This window comes from Lynx canadensis, chromosome E3 (assembly GCF_007474595.2).
Source record: "Lynx canadensis isolate LIC74 chromosome E3, mLynCan4.pri.v2, whole genome shotgun sequence".
Taxonomy (NCBI): domain Eukaryota; kingdom Metazoa; phylum Chordata; class Mammalia; order Carnivora; family Felidae; genus Lynx; species Lynx canadensis.
In genome coordinates, this window is record NC_044318.1 from 39,441,307 (window position 1) to 39,464,784 (window position 23,478).

The 23,478-nt window shown below is 63.6% G+C and overlaps 1 protein-coding gene across 2 annotated transcripts in view; it reads left to right on the forward strand.

Annotated features, from left to right (window-relative positions):
* MAD1L1 (mitotic arrest deficient 1 like 1) overlaps window positions 1-23,478 on the forward strand; it is a 321,549-nt gene that overhangs the window by 6,751 nt on the left and 291,320 nt on the right. For both annotated transcript variants that reach the window (XM_030300339.1, XM_032591537.1), the window contains exons 4-9: window positions 1,309-1,488; window positions 3,755-3,879; window positions 4,712-4,793; window positions 5,692-5,822; window positions 5,954-6,068; window positions 7,950-8,011. In XM_030300339.1, the coding sequence (XP_030156199.1) occupies window positions 1,309-1,488; window positions 3,755-3,879; window positions 4,712-4,793; window positions 5,692-5,822; window positions 5,954-6,068; window positions 7,950-8,011 (695 nt within the window). The remainder of the gene's footprint in view (window positions 1-1,308; window positions 1,489-3,754; window positions 3,880-4,711; window positions 4,794-5,691; window positions 5,823-5,953; window positions 6,069-7,949; window positions 8,012-23,478) is intronic.

Below are 23,478 nucleotides of genomic sequence, written 5' to 3' on the forward strand. Positions count from 1 at the left end.
GGTACGCAGGCTTCTGGCCACGGTGTGCCGTGTGGGCCCAGTAGCCCGGAAACATAGGCTGCGAGTGGGTGCCGTGGCCTTGGCATTGTCCTGGTGCTGCTCTGAGGGAGTCTCTCTCTTAACGTGTGGTGTTAGCTGCTGTTCAGGGTCGTCCTGGGAGGGACAGGGGAAGGCCGTGGTAACGAAGTGCCTTATTAGGGGTGTGGAGGTGGCACCAGGGGCCACGAGATGGTAGGAATTGTGGTGTTGGTGTTACCGCCTGGCTCTCAGGCAGAAGGCATGGGGTGTGGAGCTCCTGAAATTTTCCTGGGCCGTAAGTCTGTCAAGGACAGGGTCTGTCTTGGCTGCTCTGGGTCTCCAGGGTCCAGCACGGGCTGTGGCACCTTACAGGTGCTTAGGATATGTTGGAATGAGTGGGGCATCGTTGCAGGGTCGGTGGAAGTTTTGTCTTGGGGAAATCCAAGGATGCGGGCTGCGCTTAACCCCGGGCCCTCGCTGAGCATGGCCTCTCTCTCTGAGAGGCCTCTCCCTTCCCACCCGCAGATGCGGCTGCGTGGGACCTGGACCGCCTGAGCGAGCAGCTCTCACGTGGTTTCTCTGTCTGGGACACGTGTCGTGGGTTTTCAGGGATGCCACTTTGGCAGTGGGTGGGACTCTGGAGCCTCTAGATGGTGAGACTCCTGTTGGTGTCTGAGGTCTGGGGACCTGCACGGACTGCCCTGTGTGCACTTGGGACTGGCAGCCCGAACGGAGATGCCGCACCCTGCTCTGTGGCGTGCTTCCGTGGCAGAGGGGTCCCCTGGCTGTTCGGAGATCACACTTGTAGCTCCTTATTCCCGTGTGTCCCTTGAGCAGGCTGTGTCCCCACTTTCGTGTTGCTCCCCCGTGGTGCTGGGCTGGAGAGCCCTGGGGTGAGCACTTGCCTTGGGGGTGCTGGCGGACCTTGCAGGGGGCTTGCGCGGCTCCCCTTCCTGGGGAGCGCTCAGAGGCCAGCAGCATTAGGTGCCCGCTTTGTGGTCCCTTCCTTTCTGGGGCTGAAGGTAAGCTCCCCGTGGCCGACCGTTGGCTCTCGGGACCCCCCCGCCCCCCCGCCCGGGGCCATCAGAGCGCTGGAGTCTTGGTCCTGCGGTTGGCTTCCCGGCATAAGACGCGTGGCGGGGGTGAAGGGCTCCGGGAGGTGATGTGCGCCGCAGGGCCTCTCCCTGCGGGAGCGGGGTGTGCGGCATGGCCGCACCTGTCCCCGGGGAGGGTGGGCTGGGCCGCCCCGCCCCCGCTCACTGTCCCCGCTTTCTGTCCCTGCTCTGGCAGCGCGAGGTGGACCGCAACCAGGAGCTCCTGACGCGCATCCGGCAGCTGCAGGAGCGCGAGGCCGAGGCGGAGGAGAGGATGAAGGAGCAGCTGGAGCGCCACAGGCGGTGCCGGCAGAGCCTGGACGCCGCCGGCCAGAAGCTTCGGGAGAAGGAGGACGGCCTGGCCGCGGCCGGCGAGGTGAGGGCCCTCCCCGGGGCGGCCGCGTCGTGCGGGGCCGGTCTCCTCAGAGTCCCCTTCCCGCACCTGCGCCGATGGTTTCTGCGTCGTCCGTCGTGATCCGGATACAGATCCTCATTTCCACTCGTGGTTTTCAGTTAACGAGTCAAACGTTGTCTTAGTCTCTGTCATTAGGACTTTTAATGGTCGACTAGCCCGTGTTGTGTCACGTAAAAAACTGTTTCACGTGCGTGCGTCCTGGTATGAGTACGTACGAGATACGAACACGGCAGGTGGCGTGTACTTTCTGTTTCTATTGAGTTGCTCACTCAGGCGCGTTCCTAGGAGTGGGGTTTGAGGTCGCTGGCTTCTGCTGACAGTTGCCGTGTTGTCCTGACAGCATCGTTGAGGGTTCTGGTTTCCCTGTAGCCTTTCCTGTCGTGGATCTTCCGGAAGTCTTCTGGAAACACCTAAATACCTTTTTTTCTCCCTTCCTGAGACGTAAATGGTGCTTCTGGATTTGCATGTCTTTGATTAGTAGGTCTGTTAGCATCTGAGAGCGCCTTTGAAGCCAGAGCACATCCGAGCCCTGCTCCTTATTCCCTCGACCCGTTGAAGGTTGTATAAATTTCAGAAGCAGAGCCCAGACGCTGATGCTGGTGGAGACGGGGCTCTCCTGACCTTCCCTGTCCCTTTGCGGTGTTGCTGCGGCTCGCGGGCGCCGGGAGGAAGGAGATGAAGCGCTGCCGGGGGAGGAGCGGGGGCGCGGGATCGTTGGTATTCTGTCTCTGTGTGCGTCTCCACTTGATAGGTCTCGGGAAGCGGCAGGTTATTTTTGCCTTGGCAACGCTGGGGAGTATGTTAACGTTGTTCCTACATCTGTCTTCTGATGTGGCTGCTGGCAGGAGCGGAGCCGTGATCGGCTCAAGACAAGTCCCCGTGTCGCCCTTGGCGTGCTTGCCCGAGCTGCGTCCTGGGGCCTGTGTGCTCCCCGGGCCCTGCGTGCGGGAGGCCGGTGTGCGGCCCACAGGGGCGGGGGACAGAGCCGGATGGGGGAGAGGCTGCCGCCATGGAAGTGGGAAAGGTCTCAGCCGGTCAGGAAGGAGGACCCTGAATTTTGTTTGTTACTTTTTACTTCCTTGGAGAAAGCCCTCCCTGGTGACCGAGGCTGTCGCTGTTCCCGCACCGCGCTCTCTTACAGGGTGCCTGGTTCGAGAAGTCGTCAGCAGGGAGTCCTCTTGCTGCCGGCCCGGCTTCCATGCAGCGGCGTCCTGCGTGCGGCCAGCCGTCTGGTCCCATGTCCAGCGCAGCACCGGGTGTGTGGTGTGCGTGTTTGGAGTTCGGGAAGACTTCTCGAAGGCTGTCTTCTTAGATCAGTGTATTTTAGTACCTTCGTTTTTCTTGGGTTCCCAGGCTGGCAGGCGCCATTGTAACAGAGCAGACCATGCAGATGGCCGGAGTGTGGGACGTGGATGGCCTGTGTCAGTGCCCCCTGGGCCCCCACAAACATGGGTCCTGGGCAGGGGTGGGCCTCCTCGCTGGTGCGGGTCCTTGGTTCTCATTCTCCGCTCCAGGAGGCTAATTTACAGGGACGCCTCTGAGCTGGCTTCCCTGGGACAGCCACAGAAGGAGAGCGGTCAGCAGATGGTCACTAGAGGTCACCGGGTGAGGGTGTGGTCTGACGGCCGGGCAGAAGTTCTGCCCCTGAAAGTCCCAAGGCCCTGCTTTCGCCAGCCTCCCCAGCCTCCGCTCTCCCTTCTCCCTGCTTCTGGACGAGGGCACGGGGTCTGCACGGTCTTCCCGCAGCTCCTCTGTTCTGTGGGGCTCCTGTAGCCTTCTGAGGATGGCCTCAGTCCCCGTTTCCGACCTGTTGGCAGGGACTTGGCTGTGGTTCACAGGGAGTGTTTCAGCTGGGATGATGGCATGGTAGGGGTTCATCTCGGATGGAGACACCGGGGCAGGCGTGGAGGGAGAGCCACACGAGCACCCTAGGAACCAGCGAGGGTCCTGAGTGGCGGATGTCACCCGGCCCCTGGCGGTCTCGGGAGCAGCCCGTCACCACGACCCGGTCTCTTCCCATTTGCTTGAGGGAAATGCGAGGCAGGCCGCGTAGCCAGGGATGGGGTGAGGGGTGGCATGCCCTCCCAGGTTGTGTCCCTGCCCTCAGGAGGGGGATGGGAGGGGCAGGCTCTCGTGGGGGCATTTGACCCGCCGCCGCGGGGTGGGCGGCTCCCCTCTGTGCGCCGGCAGCCGCTCAGCTGCTCTGGGCCGCCCGCTCTGCTCTCAGACCATCAGCGCGCTGAAGGGGAAGGTCTCGGAGCTGCAGTGGAGCGTGATGAACCAGGAGATGCAGGTGAAGAGCCTGGAGTCTGAGAAGCAGGAGCTCCAGGAGCAGCTGGCCTTGCAGCGCAAGTGAGCAGGGCGTGCTGGGGCGGGGGCCGGGCGTGCAGGGGGGCGGGGCATGCAGGGGGCGGGGCTCTGCGCCTTTGCTGGGCGTCGTGCTGGCAGGCCTGCTGGGGCCTGGGCTGAGTTTCGGGTCTGGTTGTTAACTGTGTGGAAGACCACGAACAGGAGGGCCCGGGCTCCTTTTGTGCCCTCTGTGGTCTGAGCACCCAGCAACCAGGCGTGCTGCCTGTGCCAAGCCCCAAGAACCTCCGGGGGCCCTTCTGGTCTGTCCTCCCCGTCCACAGGCTGTTGGGGCAGACACGGGCCACTGAAGCTGGTCACTAAGTGTTTTATGTATTCTGAGAACAATAGCGGAGAGCGGTCGTTTCTCCCCTCGCAGAGAGCTTCCCTTTAAAGGCCATGTAGGGCGCCCCGGGGTGGTGGGTGGGGTGGACGGGAGAGGACTTGCAAGTGGAGGCAGCTCTCTGAGCAGGACAGAAGTCTGTGAGGTCAGAAGGCTGAGTTCTGTCCCTGGGAGCTAGGCCTTTGCCTTCGCAGATGATGTCCTAGGAGGGCTCTGGACGCTCCTGGGCAGGGTTGGGGGGCTGTGGGGGGGCCAGTCCCTGGTGGGTCCTCGGCTGTGGCTGTACCAGGGCCGGTGGCAGGCTGGGCAGGGCCCTGCACGTGGTGTGGACTTCGCCACCCACCGTGACCCGAGGGTACGGGCCACAGGGCCCTGGGAGTGGGGAGGGGGTGGAGTATGTTTGTGAGGGTCCACCCTGGAGAGCCTCCGGGGTGAGGACAGCCGCTGGTTTCACACACCCCTGTGTCTGCACATCATGTGCCTTTCTCCGGACAGGAAATGTCAGGAGGCTAACGAGAAGGTCCAGGAGCTCCAGGCCCGCCAGGAAGCGAGGGCTGACCAAGAGCAGAGGATCAGGGTGAGTGACTCCTTCTCAGACGCAGGCTGTGTCTGGGGGCTCTTCCCCTCCTGCCTCCTCGGTGGGGGTGTGCTTAGGGTGCCTGGGGACGGTGAGCTGCCCGCGCCCTGGTACCGCTGACACCGCTGCCTGTCTGCGCGTGGCACGCCCGCGCTTGGTGCTGGGGATGCCACACGAGCGAGAGGAGAGAGCGGCTGGGCGTCCGGAGGTGGGGGCCCTGCCTGCGGAGGAACTTGGGGCTCCGGACCCCAGCCCGAGTGACCTGGGCTCCCCCCGGCCCCTCCCCAGCCGGCTCCCCCGTCGGGCCTCCCGGCTCCCTCTGCTGTTCCACGTGCTGTTTTCGGGTACGTCACCTCCGCCCTGGCCCCCCCCCCCCCCCCCCCCCGCCCACCTCCCCGGATTTGCTCGCCTTCATGGCCTGTGTCTGCCCTTCCACCAGAGCGCAAGTGCAGAGGCCTCCTGTGTGTCCTGCGTCACCCTGTCCCCACTGCATGACCCTGTACCTGCCACAGAGCTGGGCCCAGTAAACATTTGTTGACTGACTGACCGAGCCTGTTGGGGGACCTGCCACTGCTCGCTGCCGGTTGTCCTCAGGGTGTCTTGGAACCGGAGGTCTTAGAGGAGAGGCTTTGTCATGTGGAAGAGACTCGCTTGTCACTTGGGTGCCGGTGTGGCAGGAGTGGGTCTAGCGTGGGGGACGTGTGTGTGTTTCTCCGATGCGTCTCTTCGGGGCTCCGTTGCCGCATGCCCTGGGGCGGACCTGCGCTAGGGTCCTGCCCCCGAGTGGGCACGACTCCCCCGGAAGTGAGCGCCGAGGACGTGGCACAGAGGCACACCTCGAGGGCGAGCCGGGGCCGTGGAGGTTGAGTCTGCCCTGTCTGTCCCTGGCCTCACTCAGGATTTGGAGCAGAGGCTGTCCCTGCAGGAGCAGGATGCCGCGGTCGTGAAGAACATGAAGTCGGAGTTGGTGCGGCTGCCCAAGATGGAGCGGGAGCTGAAGCAGCTGCGGGAGGAGAGCGCCTACCTGCGGTGAGGCTGGGTGGGCGGTGGGCAGCGGCCGTGCGGGTGGCGGGGCGGGGGGGCGGCGCTGCACTCCTTGTCCCGGCTCCTCCTGCCTGTGCGTGGCGGCCCTTTGAGGGATGCGGTGTCCGGCCCCCCAGGGAGATGCGAGAGACCAACGGGCTGCTCAGGGAGGAGCTGGAGGGCCTGCGGCGGCGGCTGGGGCGCCAGGAGAAGATGCAGGAAAGCCTGGCGGTCCTGGAGCTGGAGAAGGAGGTGAGGCTGGGGGCGTGCTGCACGTGGGGGACCCGGGTGTTTCGGGCCCGCCTTGCGCCTGCCCGCCTGAGATGCGGAAGCTGCCGGGCTGGCGCCGTGGGCGGAGCAGCGGCCCCGGAGCCGCCTGGCCGCACGTGTGGGTGCCGGCGAGCTGGCCCGCGGTGGGGAGACTCCACCGGGAGCCAGCGGGCCCCTGGTCGCGGATCGTGGTGCACGCGGGGGGCCGAGGCGGGTGTCCCGTGGGGAGGACCCGGCCCCCTGCCGTGGGGGCGTCGAGGCGGAGGAGGGTGAGCGCTTCCAGAAGCCGGAGAGAGGGCCGGGAGCGGGTTCTTCCCGAGAGCCTCCAGGAGGGGCTGTGAGAGCGCGTGCTGTGTTCTCAGCCCCCCGGAAGAAATTGGAAAACGGGTACAGATAGGGGCCGTGGTGCGGGGCGCCTGACACAGACCGGCTCCCACCCGCAGATCGGACGGACGCCCGGCTCCGTTTCCTCTCCTGTGTGTGCCGTTGGGACGCACGCTGGCGTTTGTGGGACGCGCTCGTAGAGCTGGTGCGAGGGCACGGTGCCGAAAGCGTCCCGTGGGCGCTTCTCCCATGGGTGCTCCAGGGGGCGCGGGAGCCTGTCTCGCCCGGTGCGCACACGTTACACTAGCGCTCGGCCTCCTGGTCTCTGTCCCCCGGTCTTGCTGTCCTTCTGCACGGCGCCCCCCAGGTCGTTCCCTGCCGCCTCACCTACAAGCGGTGCGGCCCTGCGTCGTTTCCTGGGTGGTGGCAGCGTGCTGGCAGCCGTCCCGCAGTTGGTCACAGCGGAGGCCTGTGGCCTCACGGGGTGGGAGCCGAGCTCCTCACAGGTGCTGGCTGACGTGTGAGCTTGGCCCGCAGACGCAGCCCCAGGCGGAGTGTTTCCTCTGGACGGTTGTGACACCGATTAACGCTTTGTCTCTCGAGTCACACTGCCTCGTGGGACATCCTGCCATGGATGCTCGCTGGCTCTGTGGCCCCTGGCAAGTTGCTTAACCTCTCCGTGCACCTGTGTATCGAGGAGCATCAGAGTGCGCCTTGCAGGGTTGTGGGGGCTCAGTGAGTTCACGGCGAGTACTTCCCCAGTGCCTGGCGTCGGTAGGTGGTCGCTAAGCATCGGCTCTGTGCCCAGCTCTGTTACCCGGCCCATGCCCTCACGTGGTAGGGGCCACTCGAGGGACTGAGGGAGTGCGGTGATGCCAGGACCGTGCTTGGCCCGGGCGACGGGCACGGGGGGCTGGACGAAGGCACGTGCTTCTTGCCCTCACTCAGGTGGTTCCGTTCCAGAAGGGGAGGGAGACTGATCTGGAATGCAGGTCCATGTGAAGCAGCGTGAGGAATGCAGGGTCAGGCAGCCCTGCGCGTGGCGCCAGTGGGGGACGTCCCCACCTTCTCCCGTTCTCCCCGTGGGGCCACGTCCACTGTGGACACTTGGGCGCTAGGGCTGAGTGCATCTGCCCTGGGACCCGGCGTCCCGTGGAACCCCTGGACCAGGGGAGGGGCGTGGGGTCTTGTGGTTTCAGCGCTCGGTCTGCCTCGGGGCCGCTCGGCCTGCTTCTTCCTGAGTCTGCGGGGCCGGCCGCAAAGGAGGCGCACTCGTAGTTGGGCGGAAGCCGTCTGCTCTGGAGCGGACTCCATGCCCCTAGGCGTTCAGCTGAGATGAGGGCAGGCTCTTCTGAGGGGTCAGGGAGACTTAACCTCCTCCTTGTCGCCGGCAGCTCCGCATGAGGCTGGGTGGTCTGGGGACCGACGTGGGGTTGTGTGAGGAAGGGCGGCGGGTCGCTCACCGCGGAGGCCTTGGCAGGGGTGGGGGAAGATGCTGGGGTCGTGGCACCCTCAGCGTTCGCCTCCTTGTCTTTGCAGAAGCTGCTGGCAAAGCTGCAGAGCTGGGAGCGTCTGGAACAGACCACGGGCTTGAACATCAGGTAGGCGGAGGGCGCCCCTGGTGGAGCGGTCCTGCCTCCCCTGGGCCCCCGGCAGCTGGAGCCCCTGGCAGAAGCCCTGTTGGAGGCCGCCTGCCGGCTTGTGCAACAGCCTTTTGGGTTTGATGTGGCACTTTGCTGACAGGAGGGAAATGCAACTAAGGGACTGTCCCTGCCCAAGTCTTAACGTTCTCCTTTAAGGTCGGTGGTGGCGTGGTGGCAGGCTTTTGACCGCACTGCAGCGGTGGCTTCTGTTAAAGGACCTTTGCCTATACTGAGGAGCGATTGCTTTTGGGGGCGAGCCATTCCTTTTGGGCAGATGGAAGGCGGGGAGATGGACTGAGTTGTCAGGGGTGAGAAGGGAGCATCGTTGTCCCGTCAGGACCCCGCGGCGTGCCAGCAGGGGAGCGGCAGGATGCAGAGGGGCAGCGGTGGGGGCAGCTGGGCGGTGAGCTGGCACCTTGACCTCTGATGGCCCGGACGGCCTGGGTGGGGGGGCACCTTTCCACTGCTCCCTGCCTCCCGTCCTGGGGGCTACTGCCCCTCGTTCTCCAGCATCGCTGCCTGTCCCTCGGTCCCCGGGACTTTGGGCCCCCCTGTGGATAGACTCCTCCCAACAGCTCTGTCCTCGTCTGGTTGTTCTGTTCTGGGCGAGGGCTGGTGGGAGACCAATCGTCCCTGTTCGTCTGGAGCTGTGGTGTTTCAGGAGCCTCTTGTTTCGTCAGCTTGTGCGACTTTAAGACTGTAGCTCCCTGTCGTCTTTCCTGGTGCTCTTGGAAACCGGGCCAAGATTGAGAGCCTGCTTTAAAGAGCCGTCCCGTAATTACACTGTCCGAGGGCTGGTTCTGGAACCTGCCGTGGTTTCCATCAGCGTTGCTGACTTCGGTGTCTGTCCCTTGTAAATGCCTCCTCGTCGTCTCTTCGCCCCGCTGAGTCCCAGAGGACAGACGCGGCTGCTGTTCCTTCCTGAGCTGCACCCGCCGCCAGACTCGTGGAGGGCTGACCTGGTGGAGCCTCACCTACTCTCTGGGCTTAGTAACTCACCAGAACGCTTCCCTCCTGCACCTGGGGAGGCTCGTCAGAAGAGAAACCTCTGTGACTTCTTTCTCTTGCGGGAGATCAGAGGCCCACTCGTGCCCGATCAGACCAGCTGGCGGAGTGTCTGAACGCCCAGCATGTGCCACAAAGCCCTCGACATCAGTCAAGCCTGGGGCTGGTGCACAGCTGGCGGCCGCCTCTGGCCGGGGCGGAAAGTGTGGTTCCTCCTCCGGCCCTTTGGTCTCGCTTCCAAATCAGAGGGCCTCCCTGAGTGTGGCTGGCATGCGGGGGGGCATGCGGGGGTGCCTGCAGAGGTCTGCGGGCTGACCGCCAGCTGGGGTGCTGCTTCTGCCTGGTCACGCGCCTGTGTGTGTGTGTCATGTGTTCACTCGGCGGCCGGGCCCTGGAGAGGCAGAGGAGGGGGGTGGTCGAGGGCTCTCAGAGGTGGGGGCTGCTTGGGGCGGGCGGGAGGGAGAGGAGGGTGTGAGTCTGTCCCTGGCGTCTCTGCCCTCCCCTGGCTCGTGGGCCCCTCGCCAGTCTGTGCCTGGCCCTGGGCCAGTGTTCCCGTCGCCGGGAATGCGGCGCGCGCCTGGCCTTGTGTGTGGAGGCTTACAAGTCACGTACTGCGGAGCGGTGCTGGCCTCCCTTCCGAGCAGCCCGAGGCTTCTGGGGAGGCGGTGAGGCGTCCTTGTGGCCCTTGCCTCCCGGCACCCCTGGTGAGGGTCCCCCGGAGGGGCAGGTTTTCTGTCGTGTGCCCGGTCACTCTGTGCCTGGCCACCGCGGGGGCCCCTGGGGAACCTCAGTGTCTCCTGTTCACCCTTCCTGTCTGTAGCAGGGCGCCTGGGTGGGCTTCGCCTCCAGTCACTTGTGTCCCTCTGAGGTGGGTCCGTGTGTCCTGTAACAGTCGGTGGGTCGCAGGCTCGTGTGTTGGTCCAAATGCGGGGAGTCGGCCTGTCCAAGACCGCACTTGACCTTGAATGCCGTGAGGAGGAGTTGGGCCATCCTCTTTTGTCAGGTCTTGGGCAGTTGGAGGTTTGTGAGCGGGGAGGGAGACCTGGGGGAGCCCACGTCCGTCCGGCAGAGTCGAATATGGGGAGGGAGACGGGCGGAGGGAAATAGGGCACAGGGAGAAGTTGGGATCCCTGCAAGGAGGGAGGGGTGGACCCGGTCGGGAGCGCTGAGACCACTGTGCGTGGCCGGGGTGGGTCGGCCCCGGGTGGGTGTAGGGTGGGTGGCCTCCGACAGCGTAGCCGTCGTGTCTGCGGCTCACTGTCAGACCTTGGTGAGCCGTGCCTGAATCTCTGTTTGGCCCCCGCCTGGCCCTCAGGGTTGTGGGGCTGTCTTGTGCCTCGTTTTACACATCTGCGAGTGGAAAGATTTTTCTAGCATAGTGGTTTCTCACCATGGAAGTCAGACTTTCTCCCTGTGAAAACCTGTTTTCACGCTAGGCCGGGGGCTTGCACCCCCAGAACAAGACCAGCCGGCTCCGAGAGACAGCAGTGAGTCCCAGTCCAGCAGGTGCCCCGGAAGCAGGAGCTGGAGGGGCCGGGAGGGCCTTAGGACCTTAGGACCTGGCAGGCTTGATTCTCCTGGCCTTTAGGCCAGGGCTTTGCCGCCACTTTGGGACTGAAGGGACTCGCTTGGCGTGTGTCGCTTGGCGTGTGTCGTGACCCCCAGGCCCCAGATCCTGTCCGGGGTCTCCTGGGCTTTGAGAGCTGCCGCCACTAGGTGGCGCCCCTGGCCCCGTGATCCTGCTCCCTGCGCCTTGAGCGCCTTGGGCCCTTTGGCTTTCTGGCTCCAGACCTCTGCCTGTAGTTCTTCCTGGCCCTCTGCTGCTCCCCGTGGACCTCACGTGCTACGGCCACGGCCACGGCCTGGAGGAGCAGCCTGTGGGTGGCCGGCTGGCTGCCGTTGACTGCCCCACCCCCGCCCTGTTCTTGCCCAGCCTCTGATCCTCAAGTGCTTGATGCCTAGGAGATTCTGGTGTCTTAGCACAGATATTCCTTGCACGGGCTTTCCTCTGGGTGCAAGGCTGTGTCTCTTCGCACGTTCTTGGAGGGCCCTGTGGCCTTGCCAAGGTTGGGAATAGGTCGGGTCTAACGCCTGGAACAGACCAACCCCCTGGAGTTGACACGGCACGACCGTTGCCACCTTTCTCCCAGTTCGGGATTTCTCACATCCTGAGGAGCCCAGAGGTGTCAGGGAGCTGGTTACGTGAGCTGGCTGGGGCGGTCCGGCAGTGTGACCCCGTAGGGAAGCCCCGTGCCAGTTTCCTTGTCTGCCAGACAGCCTCGTCCACCCGGATGTTGCTGGACGCCTGTCTCCAGCACGTGGGTCCTGTGGGTTGGAGGCAGGTGGGCCGCCGGACTCGGAGAGTCCTGGTGGGAAGGAATACTGCACCGTGTCGGGTGGGGCCTGCGTACTCGGGGGGCGGGGGGAGGGTGGTGCCTGCAGGTCCCCATCCCGGGGCAGCGAAAGCCGACTGAGGGGTTCGGCAGCAGTACACAGATTGCGCCCGCGTGCGGAGAGCTGTGACGTGCTGAGCCTTGTCCGGGGAGCGCGGCCCGGCGGAAAGGTTTGAAGGTGCTGAAGGCGGACACCAGGAGACACTCTGTGTCTGTGTCAGCCTGGGTGTGACCTTCCGGGGGCACTGGGGAAAGACTGACGGAGAGGCCGGTGGGAAAATGGAGCAAAGGGGGTACCTGCAGCAGTAGACGGGCCTTTCCCTTCAGACAACCGGGGTCGTTTGCTATTTAAATAGGTTAGAGAGGAAACGTGATCGTCTCGGTAGGTGCGGAGGTGTTGGTGGGAACTCAGCACCCACGCACGATCGCAACCTTTGAGCAATGTAGGAGTGGAAGGGTCCCCCCTCCCCAAGATGCGGCACCTGCTGTCCCTGCGTCTAGCCCGCCCTCTCCCCGCTCCTCTGCGGCGGCAGTGGCGGTGCGGCCAGCGCACAGTGGGAAGGAGGAGGAAAGGCCCGCGGCCGGGCGGGAGGACGTAAAGCTGCCTCTGGTGGGGGGCAGCACGATCGTCCGTGTAGGACGTCTCTGGGCATCTGTAAAGAGCCGGAAGTAGTAGGTCTGGCAGGTTCACAGTTACGAGGACAACGCGCGCAAGCGGACTGAGTTTCTGCGTGCCAGCAGCGAACAGTTGGAGTCACGCAGCCCCGAAGAGTCGCGTTGGAAATGTGAGGCTGAATGCAACGGAAATCTACATGCTGTAAAGTAGAAGTTCTTTCTAGAATGACAGGAAGTTGGTGCAGGAGTCCGTGGTGGGGACACGTCAGTGTGCTAAAATTCATCCTCACCTCCAGTGCATCCCCAACCAAAGTCCCAGCAGGCCTTTTGGTAGAAACCAGCAAACTGATTCTGGAGTTTCTATGGAGACGAAAAGGATCTAGAATAGCCAGACTTGTTTTTGAAAAAAAACCGTGGGCTCACGATGGTTAATTTCCAGACGCACCATAAACCGTATTGATCAAGGCAGCGGGTTAATGGTGTAAGGATAGACTTACACGTCGACGGAAAAGACTAGAAAGTTCCGGAATAACCCGAGTATGGAATCTGTTGGTCTCCATCGAAGGTGACAAGATAAATCAGTGGGAAAGAGTCAGTCTTCTGCAGACGGTGCTGATGCAGGGGGATGTCTGTATGGAGAGATGTAGACTCTGGTCCCTTACTGTTCTGGCATTGAACCAGTGGGGCGTGGACCTAACCTGGGGAAAAACCAAGGCTCTGGAAGCTTAGGACACAAAAGCGTGAACCAAAGATGAAAAAAATCGGTCACTTAGAGTTCCCCAAGACGAGAAACACCTTTGCTCTCAGAAAGACGCAGTGAAGGCAAGAGGCAAACCCTGGGCCAGGAGAAAATCTTTGTGATGCGTCTAGGTAGGTTGACGGGAGACCACAGCCAGATCTTGCTTAAAAGCTGGGCAGAAGACAAACAGATAACTTCACGGAAGAGGGTCCACAGACGTGAATAAGGAGGGGACTGATGCTCGGCATCATTTGTCATTTGGGGGGGCGCTGGGACGCTGCAGCTGGCCCCGTGGGATGGCTGGGACCACAGGCTGGTCACACCAGGGGCCGTGACGGTGCGAGCAGCCCGCCGCAGGGGCAAGGTGAGTGGAGAGCCACGTGGCACTTGGGAAACCGTTTGGTGGCTTCCTGCAGGTTTACGATGTGACCTGGCTCTTCCGTCCTGGTTCTCACCCAAGAGAGGTGGAAACGCGGCCTCACAAAGACGAGTCCCGGAGTCTTCACAGCGGCGTATTCCCACCAGCCTGCGCGTGTGGACGGTGGGCTTGCCTGGCCGCGGGGAGTGGGTCAGCGCGACCTCAGGGGGTGCTCCGCAGCCACGAGCGACAAGCCCGACTACGGTGCTCGGACATGGGGGAGACCTGCTGACGCCGGGTGCTAGGAGGCCACGCACGTCTCGGGTTGGGATGCGATGGGGGCGTGAGGGGCCTGGCAGCGTGCCGGAAGTCGCCTGCCCTCGGCTGCTGTGGCGGCCGCTCGTGTGTGCGTGCTCGTACGTGCGTCCCGCCTCTGTGGAGCTGATCCGTGGGCGATGGGAGGCTGTGGTGGGGGGTGCTGAAGCTTCCATTTTGGGTGGAGCCCATCCCCTGAGCCGGTCGGGCCCGTGGGCAGCGGGACTGACCCGGGCTCTGTCTGCCGGCCTGCGTCTTGGGGCCTCGGGGCAGGTGCCGTGGGCATGACTGCTTAAATTCACCGCCCGCAGAGGGGGGTCGGGTCGGGTGGTGGGGGTTGGGGGGAGGACAGAAAGTGAAAGTCGCCTTCCTTCCTCCCGCCCTCCCCTGACTGCTGCCCTCCCACCTCGCATCGCCCTCAGCCAGGCTGGCTCTCTGTCACCGCCGCCCGGTCCCCATCGTGCAGTGCTCTCGTGCCTGGGGTGCTCTTCTCAGAGGAGGGGGCCTGGGGTCCCCGTGCTCACCCCCATTGTGTCCAGGCACCGTCCACTGCCTCTGTTCTCGTGTGGCTTTCTGGAAGTCGTACGAGCACGCGAGCCCTGTGGTGCCCTCCGTCACACGGCGCTCGGTCCGTGTCCTGCACGTTCCCGGTGGATTTCCAGCGGTACTTCCGCACCGGCACGCGGCGCTGCTGAACCGAAGAGCCACACGGCGCTCCGCGAAGTGGACGAGCTCTGTGTTGCCTCAGGCCCGTTGGCGGACACTTCGGTTCGCGGTGTGAGCGGCGCCTGAGTTGGCCGGACAGATTCTCAAGCAGGTGTTTTGCCTCAAAGACGGACGTGCTTGAGATCGGCAGATGGTGCCGGACCGCCCTCCAGAAACGCCGTCCCGGCGTACGAGTGGCACCGCTTAGTTTGGGCGGCACGCTCTCCGAGGTCTCGGCAGAGATGTGGCGTGGGGCCGCGGTGCCGCGAGGAGGCAGGACTCTCCAGCGGGCGGCTTTTGAAAAGCTCGTTTGGCGGTTCCCACTGTAGGAAGCCTTATCAGCGGGCGAGGAATGCACGTTGAGTCCCTCTGTAGTCAAGCCCCTAATTTTGTAGAGGAAATGACTTGCTGGTGGCGTGTGAGCCTCTGCGATTTGGCTCCTTCCCCCGTCCTTTTGTCCCCGGATCTGGCCTGGTTTCAGTCCGGCTGGGAGGGCGTAGTGCCTGTCAGGAAGCCCGCAGGTTCGACGGAGTGACGGGTCTCGGAGGCTGTTGGCGCTAGGGAGGCCGAGAGGCTGGCGGGTCTCGCTGGCTCTGAGGCCTGGTGGTCGTGCCCCTGAAACTGCTGACCTGTCACCCGCAATGGACACGGGAACCCGGCACCGACCTGCGTGCTTCCTTCCCAGCAGCCTTTGTTGGCTGGCCAGGTGACCGGTCGCCCCCGATGTGTGATGTGTGAGGCCAGTCAGGATGACAGTGAGGCGGAGCACGATTCCTTCTTATTGGCCACCCCTGACGCCTTTGTGGCCGCCCGTCCTCTGGTCGCCATTTCTAATGCCCTGGGTCTGGGGTCGCTCGGGACGCTAGGCGCTGCTGGCGCTGGGGAGGGGGCCGTGCCGTCAAGCTTTTTTCACCGTTTCCCTTGGTCTCGGTTTGGTTTCTTTTGTGGCTCCAGACGAGGAGGAGGAGGAGGTTGGGAAAGAGTCTCACCTTCTGGACGCTAGCGAGTGTGGCTCTTTCTTGTGGCCTCAGCCGTGAACGTGGCATTGTTCCTTCACCGGCTCCTTTGTCTACCGGAAGCTGTTCTCTGGGAGCCCCGGCCCTGGAGGGGCGCCTTCACCCACCCTGGGCTCTCTGTCGGCCTGCGCACCTGGGGCGGGCTGGGCCCCGGCGGCCCCAGAGCTGTGCCGGCAGGGCCCGGAGACTTGTGAGCCCATCCCGGCTCTGCAGGTCCCCGTGGAGGCCAGCGACAGAAGCAGGCGTTGTCGTGATTGACTTTCGGCCACGTGTTTGTCCCTCTGCTGGGCATCCTCAGTCTTCGGTCTCGTGAAGGAAGGGCGGGGCTTGTGTTCAGAGGCTCCGAGCCTGGCAGCCAGCGCATGTGGCAGACGTTTGCCGAGTGAGTCGTGATAGGACTGCTCTGCTTCTGTGCATCCGTGTGTGTGCTTAGCTGTGACTTGGGACGGGGCCCTGTCGGCTGGCTTGGCTGCGGCGACAGGGCTCCCGTGTTGTTCACACTGTGGTGATCCGGTGGGAATCAGACGACAGGTGCGGCAGAGAGCTTCCTGACAGCCGACTTTCTTCAGCTGCTACAGCCCATCCTGGGTCCGGGGGAGCAGCCCCGGCCCGTCCCTTGCTCCCCATCGAGGTTTCAGATGGGAGTCTGGCCTCCGCTCGCCAGAAGCGGGCAGAAGCGGGCGTGCGTGGCGAGGCTGGACGGAGCAGCATCCCCGACGGGCCGGCTCCCCACACCGGGCCCCGCTGCGGCAGTTCCGGACGGGGCTGGGCCGCCCGGGGGGCTGTGACGGGGACCGCAGTCTGGGGCACAGGCCTGTCCCCTCTGCCCCCGTGCGCACAGCAGGCCGTGCTTACCGCGCTGTGGGCAATACAAGAAGGGCAGCGCTTTCCTGGAGGGGCTCCGCCCTGTGTGTGGTCACCCTGGCCGCGCAGACGGTGAGGCAGGTGCCCTGTCCCAGGTGGACGTGCCTGGTGGTTCGGCACTTGCGGTGTGGCCCTCGAGGCGCTTTGGAGGGCTTCACTCCCAGCTTTATAGACATGGCCCTTCTACCTCTGTACGTCGTGTTAAATCGATTGGAAAAAGTCTAAAGCCAGGTAGCGAAAGGATTTAGACAAAACAGGCTATGCTGGGTTACCCGGGGATTAGGTTGGAGAGGGAGGAGGCACCTCCCTGTGCCGTTGCTGCAAACTTGGAGAGGCCTTATTGAAGTCCTCCTGGGGGGTCCTCCCTCATCCCTGCCCAGGTACCCCACCCCCAGGCAGAGGGGGAGGGGGCTGGGAGCTGCCTGGAAACATGGGCTCTGGTTCTGTGGACACGAGCTGGGGGTCGCGGCTTGGAGGGTGGCTGGCCTTTGTGAGCACCGAGTGGGAGCCCACGTGTCCGTGAAGCAGGGTCACGGCATGAGCACAGATTTGTATTCTTAGAAGCCAAGCGGGATTATCCGTTAGATGGTGGCTGCCAATCGGCACGGGACCGCGGGGCGGCCGCGATGGGCCGTGTGACGTGGCTTTGCTGCACTGTTGCTTCTGTGTCGTTCCCACTGTTGCCGGGTATGAAGCCCGGACCTCCCTGTCGTCGTCGGCGTCTCAGGGACAGAACGCTGGGGCACGCGTTGACGCCTCTGCACCTCACCGCGCCCCCCGCGGCTCTGGTGCGCCGCGCGGGCTTCAGGCCCCGGTGGTGGTGGGGATGGCGTCTGGGCCAGCTGGGTGGACGCTCCTCAGACCTGCTGTGTACCGCAGGCTCTGGCCGTGGCCACAGGTGGGCTCTTGTCTCCTGGGAAACATGCCCTACAGCGGGTGGCCGTCCTGAGGACGAGGAGGAGGCAGGGCACGTAGGAAGAAGGCGTGCAGATGCAGGGAGAGGCGAGAACCAGCTGGGTAGGCGCCAGGGGGTGTCGGCGGCCACCCCCCAGGTGCTGGTACTGCCGTACCCGGTCTTCGTGTGGCACAGGTGGGACCAGGAGGCCTGGGCTTTCTCACTCGGGCTGCCGGCCGTGAGTGCACCCTGGACGGGCGGGAGTGGAGACCCTTGGCCTGGAGCGGGGGCCCTGCTCGGCGGTTCCTCCTGCCCTCACGTCTCCTCGAAGTCTTAGTTCCGTGGAGGCCACGGCGGGTTGGTCCTTGGCGAGGAGGCGCGGCGTTAATTGTTCCCGTGTCTGCTGTCGCTCTTTCGTTTCGCTTCCGAAGGTGCTCATCTTGAGTGAGGTTCCTGGAGTCTTTACTTGAGGCACGCGTTCGTGGTGACAGGCGGTGACGTGGTGGGGACCCCGGGCATCTCCGGGCACAGACGCTGAGGCCTCAGGGCTTCGGGAAGTTGGCTGGGTGTTTTCTGTGGCCTGTGGGAAGCCGTTGTGGAGCGACCGGGGTCATTTCAGATCACAGGGGGCTGGAGACCCTCGTCTGAACACGCGCTGCATTCACGTGGCTCGGCGTTGAGAAGACGTGTCGGGGCGATGGGGACAGTTCTCCTCTTGCTCTGCCGGCCACGGGCCTCCCTTCCTGCCGGCCGCTGGCACTGCTGGCTTTAGTACGTCTTTGTGCAAGCGCTCGATGCACGTGCAACTGATGTGTCTGCCGGCACGCGCCTTGTTGACCCCTGCTCACCGTGTTGGAGGCGCTGGTCCAAGCTCTCTCGCTCTGTGTCACGCCCAGAGAGCCCAGTTTCTGAAAGGCACGCGATGCTTCCTCCTGCATGTGGTATAGTTAGGGGACGGGGCGGGAGACCGTCCCCTCTGCAGAGTTTGGGGGTCCCGAGGCCGGTCTTAGTTTCAGTGATGGCCGGAAGGGCTGCGGGCTCCAGGAAGCTGTGTCTCACAGCTGTGGGGCTGTAGGGCTGGGAGCGGCACACCACCAGGTCACCGACCAGTGGCCTGTCTCCACCCTTAATCTGAGTCCCTTCACCCCTGAGGAAAGGAACCTGTTCCAGCCGGCTTGCTTTAAAGACTTTCATTAACCGACTTAATGAGGCCTGTACTCAGGAAGTCTGTTTTTATTGGCCAGTGATTCCACGTCCTTTATCGACGTCTCGCCTGGGGAAGGACCATCGAAGCTTTGGTTGCAAGTTATCTTCCTGGATCGGTCAGTCGGTGGGGCACGGAGGCCACAGGCTGTCCCTGCCAAGGATCCCCAGTGTCCTTCCTGTCCCACTTGTCGTGGAGAGCCCGTGGGTAGAATGTATGGTGGGCGAGTTTGTGCACCGGGCACGGCCGCCCAAGTGCATGCTCCCCGCCTCGTGGGAGGTACACGTTCTTGAAAGCACCACCCAGATGGCGGAAGGGATAGCCGGGCCCAGGACAGCACTTTCTGTACTTGGGGAGCCTTTGGGGGGCCGTGGCCCAGGGGAGGGGTGGGGTAGGCGGTGGCAGGGCAGGTCGGGGATGAAGTGTGAAGGGGAGGGTGAGTGTGCAGCCCAGGACAGAGGCCACAGGCTGCTGAGCAGGCCGAGGGATGGGGCGGGCAGCCGGCTGTGACAGTGACTGGCTCCAGTTTGGAGCAGGGGTGCCACAGGGACAGAGCAGAGGCTGAGAGATGTCCTCAGCACGCGAGACAGGAGGTGACCTGGCCCAGTTGGGGGGCTGGGAGGGTGCAGGCAGATGGGGCAGACACGGGGACAGGTTTTGGCTCTTAGGAAGGGAGAGCTGTGGACTCTGTGTAGCACATGTGCGTTTGAAGGGTCACAGAAATAGCCAGAGGGAGTTGTCACGGGTGCGCAGGTCTGGATTTGAGGGCTCCCTCTGGGTCGTCTTCGCATGACCACTAGCAGAGGTGGCCAGGCCGGCCTAGGGAGCAACGCGGATGGGGAACAGCAGAGGTCTGGGGTCCAGGGCCTCTCCCTGGCGGGAAGGCTGCGCAGAGGGGGCCACTTGCGGGCTTGCCTGAGTCTGAGCTTCCTCATCTACACGTCAGTGATGGCGTCTAGCCATCGGCTGGCAGAGCAATTGGCATGTGGTAGCTGGCAGTGCTGGTCAGTCAGTCCCCGTCCCCTGGTGGGGGGAGCACGCCCTTGGCCCGAGGACGCCTTGGGACCGCGCTGGGCCCCGGATGTCCTGGGAGATGGGACGCCAGTCTTCCCTGGTCTGCATGGGAACCTCACCTGTTTGGCTGCCTACCTGTGTCTTAGAAGGTTGGTGGCACCAGGGAGGTCAGGATGGGTCACAGAGAGCGAGTGGGTCCCCGCACCACTGTGGGGCTGTGGCAGTGACATTGGTGAAGCCTGTGGCTTGCACATGTGGGAGAGGAGGTGATGGGACCCTGGCGCAGTTCTTTGATTCTAGCAGACACCTGGCACCTGCCAGTGTCCTACGGTAACGTTGAGAGCGCCGACCTCGGCTCTTGGCACGCAGCTCCCGTGGCTCTCAAGCGACGGGGTGTCCCAGGGACAGGCGTGTGTGCGTTTGTGTGCGTGTCTGGGAGCCCCGGGGCAGCCTGGCCAGTTCCGCCCAGGAGGGGAGGCAGGGCCCTTCTGGGGCACACGTGTCTCCTAGGGAGTTGCAGGATTGTCTGATGAGGGTCCTCTCTTTGCCTCTCCCCTCCCGCCACGAGTGAGTGGAGGGCCTCCGACCAAGGGGACCGTGCCGTGAGCGGGAAGCTCACTGCTGACCTGTAGGGCCCTGAGGAGGGCGGCTTTGAAGACTTGCCTTTTCTGTGAGGCTCTGGGGCCCTGACCCAACCGAACGACATACAGAAAACATGTTCACGGCTCTTCAGGTTTTGTCCTCTGTGATGTGGGAGCTGTGCTTAGCAGGGTGTCTCAGTGGCTCGGGTAGTGGCCTGGTTTAATCAGGGGCAGGTGACGGTAGGGATAAGTGTTCGCTGCCGGCTCCGAAGGGCTCAGGGAGCCAGTCCTTCCTAAACATTTACCGTTTCACGTGGCAGCTGGCGAGACGGAGATTGATGTACGGGCTTTAACCGGAGACCTGAGCCATCCCGTGAGAGACGGGAGGAGGGACGGGCAGAGCCCTGCCGGCTCTGTGTGTCGGAGGCTGGGTCTCTCCTCTGACACCAAGGCCTGTCTCTGCCCCTTGCCTCATGCTGCCTCTGCCAGAGGCACCCGTTGCCGTTGTTGCACCCGTGTGGGCGTGGCGCGAGCATTTACAGTATCTCAGGCCAGTGCTGGGTCCGTCAGGCACGGCTCCTGGGAGAGGTGGCCCTTGATCTTGAGCTGAGAGGCTGGGACCTCGTTCCTGGTGGGGAAGGGGCTTGCATGAACCCACCCACCCAGAGCGACCTGGCATACCACAGTTCCAAGTGGTTCGGCCAGTGTGTGGGCGTGTGGTGGAGGCCGACAGGACGGCGGGGATCGGTTCTTGGAGGTGTTTGGGTCTTGCTGTGGAGAGTGGACCTTGGCCTGCAGGGGGTGGGAGGGTGGGGTGGCGAATACCCACTGTGTGGCAGCAAGCACTTCCTTTCCATGCCTTTCTGTGGCCTCTTCCCTGAGACCGGAGACACGGCCTTGTCTTCAACTAGACCCTGCCTGGTAGGCGTCCGTGTGGCTGGGTGGCTCAGAACAGGTGCGGAAGCCTTGTGCCGGGGGCAGGGTGCCCCCTCGGGGGTGGTGGGACAGGCTGCCTGTGAGCGGGGGTCGGCAGCGGGGGTAGGTAGTGGGCACATCTCGAGAGTCAAGGTGGTGGCAGGTACCCCGAAGGTGTCTCGTGTCCCAGGCCAGGTCCCCTCCATCGTGGCCTCTGTTTCCTCTACAGGCGAGTGACGCCTGCCTGTTTCCTGCTGGCCTTGTCACCTGGTGATAGAACTGAGATTTTGGCAAACGTCGATCCCGTAGTCATCCTTTGCAGGTTTGAGGCCTGCCGCTTGGCGGACAGCAGGCCGGCTCTGGGGATAGAGCCACGACCCGGCCTCTGCCCTCACGGTGGGAGGACCAAGCGTCCTGAGCAGTGAGGATAGCCGGGGAGTCACTTGACGCTCAGAAAGGTGAGCGTGTGCGGCCGGATTTTGCTGGAGTGTCTCGCGGAGCTGGAGTCGACCATCGGTTCCGTCTTTGCCGGATTTGAATAGTGTCAGTGGGCAGAGGGCCACGTGTTATTTGTGGTCTGGAGATTGGTGGCCGATGAGGTTCCAGAGCGTGTTTGTTTCAAGACGGGCCCTGCCCTGAAGAGGACCTTACTTGGCCCCGAGGACGGCTCTGTCGGAGCTGGGGCCACCCCGAGAGCCTGCAAGGCCAGCGCGTGCGTGGAGTGTCGTTGCCGTCCCTCCCGGCTGTGGGCGAGACGGCCCGGCTGTCGCCAGCTCGGCAGAGGAGGCCCCGGACCTTCTGGGGGCTCACAGGCCAAGGTCGTGCGGCGAGTCCGTGCCGCCTGCGTTGGATTGCTTGGCTGGTCGCGGTGCATGGTGGGCGCTGCCCTCCGTCACCTCCATCCATCTGGCTGGCCGCGTGGTGCCGTGCAGCTGGGTCCTGCGCCTTTGTGAGCCGAGCAGCCCGCTGCTGGCATCTGAGGCTTCTGTTGGGGCCCTGCCCACCGGCTCGCCCGTGGAGCGTCAGCACATAGGCGGGCGTGCAGCCTGTCGGCTGATAGCAGCTCTTTGAGGCCTGATGGCTCCCAGCCGAACTTTGGCAAGGAAGGCCTGCCAGCCTGCTGGAGGGCTGGCCTCCCTGCCTTTGCTCAGGGCCGAGCACCTTCTGGCACTGCTGGGATTTGCTTTTCAGATGGGGGAGGCTCTGCGAGGTAGGGGAAGACAGTAATTACTTGGGAGAGGAAGATTGAACTTTAGGGGCAGCGACACGACACTCTCCTGTTCTCGGAGGCGGCTGAGTGAGGAGATTAGCAATTAATTTTTATTACGCGCAAACTGCTCTCGGTTCCGTGGAGCCAAACAGTCCTCCCACAGCTAGGGGCGGGGCAGGCTCCCTCCTCCCTCCTGGCGTGAGGCTTCAGGGGGCTGCCGCGTGTCAGCTCGTGCACTGGTGGGAGTGGCATGGGAGTCTGCGTGGAGGACACTTAGACACACGCGCTTCTGTTCCCCGTTTGTTCTCTGGCTTCCGCTCTTCCTGCGTCGCTATGGTTTGCTGCGCTCAGGCGTCGGGAGTGCACTGCCTTTCGTGAGGACTGCAGTTACACGCGTGGCCACAGGCTCACCCCTGAGAGCAGGTGCGTTGCAGCACGCTGGGCTTCGAGAAGGTGCCGTTGAATCTGGGCGGTTCTTCTCGGGCTCTCTGGGAAGGTCAGGGTTGAGAAGAGCCGCCAGGAGCTCTTCCCGGCCTAGTGGTTGGTTGGGGCATTCTCACTGTTTCCTAGAGCTCAGCTGTCCCAGAAGGGGTCACACCGCTCGGCCTGGACCTTTGGAGCCACACCCCTTTAACTGGAGCTCCATTGACATGATGTGGCACTGGGTGTGCGGCTTAGTGACTTGACAGGCCTGTGCTGACCCTGCTCGGAGCAGGCGGGCTGCTGTCTGTCCCCGCTATCCCTGGGACTCGGTGCCCCCGCTCTGCGCCCTTCGTGCCCGTCCCCCACCGAGACAGCCTTCTCCTGGTGGAAAACGCGCTTTCTCTTGTTTGTCCCTTTGCTAGGCTAGTTTTCTTTTTGAGTTTTCGTGACTGAACAACGGGTGCCTGGGAGTGCTGAGTTTAGGGCAGAGGCTACAAGTGTTTCCTGTAAGGGCCCGGTAGTAAATATTTGGGGCTCTGGGGCCCATAGGGCCCGAGCGGCATGCCGGTCCTCACCTCTGCAGCACAGATCGCGATGACCAGCGTGGGGGCAACGTGGCCCGGGACCTGGGACTTCTCGTGATGACACTCGAGGACCCCGGCCCCAAGCAGGACTGTGGGTCGTCCTGTGGGACAGCTGCCCGGGACAAGATGTAAGTGAGCGGCCGCGGCCCTCTCCCTGAAGGCCATGGTGTGCTGACCCGTTTCAGGGTGTGGGGCTGGCCTGCCGGCCCGGAACTTTGCTCTCTCCTTTGCCCAAAACTTCTACTCGCAGAGGATGGCACTGATTTCCTTCCTTCCTCTTCTCCGCTCTGGGATAATCTGGTCGTGGGATGTGAGCTGGCTTACAGGTCGTTAGAGGGGGTGAGCCTGGTGCCCGATTGGGGCGCCTCAGTCGCGGTTCGGCACCACTCAGGTGGTGTGGACGTCCCGCCGGGAGGCCTTGTCGGGGCGCCTGGAGCCGTCGGGAGGGAAGGTCATTCCCCACGGACGGGCAGTGCTTGTGCCTTCTCTCTGGGGCTAAGCGTTCCCGGGACGGGGACCGTGGTCAGATCTGTTCCGTGCCACAGATGCTTGCCGAGTGACTCTGGTGGGCAGAGAACATGGTACGGTA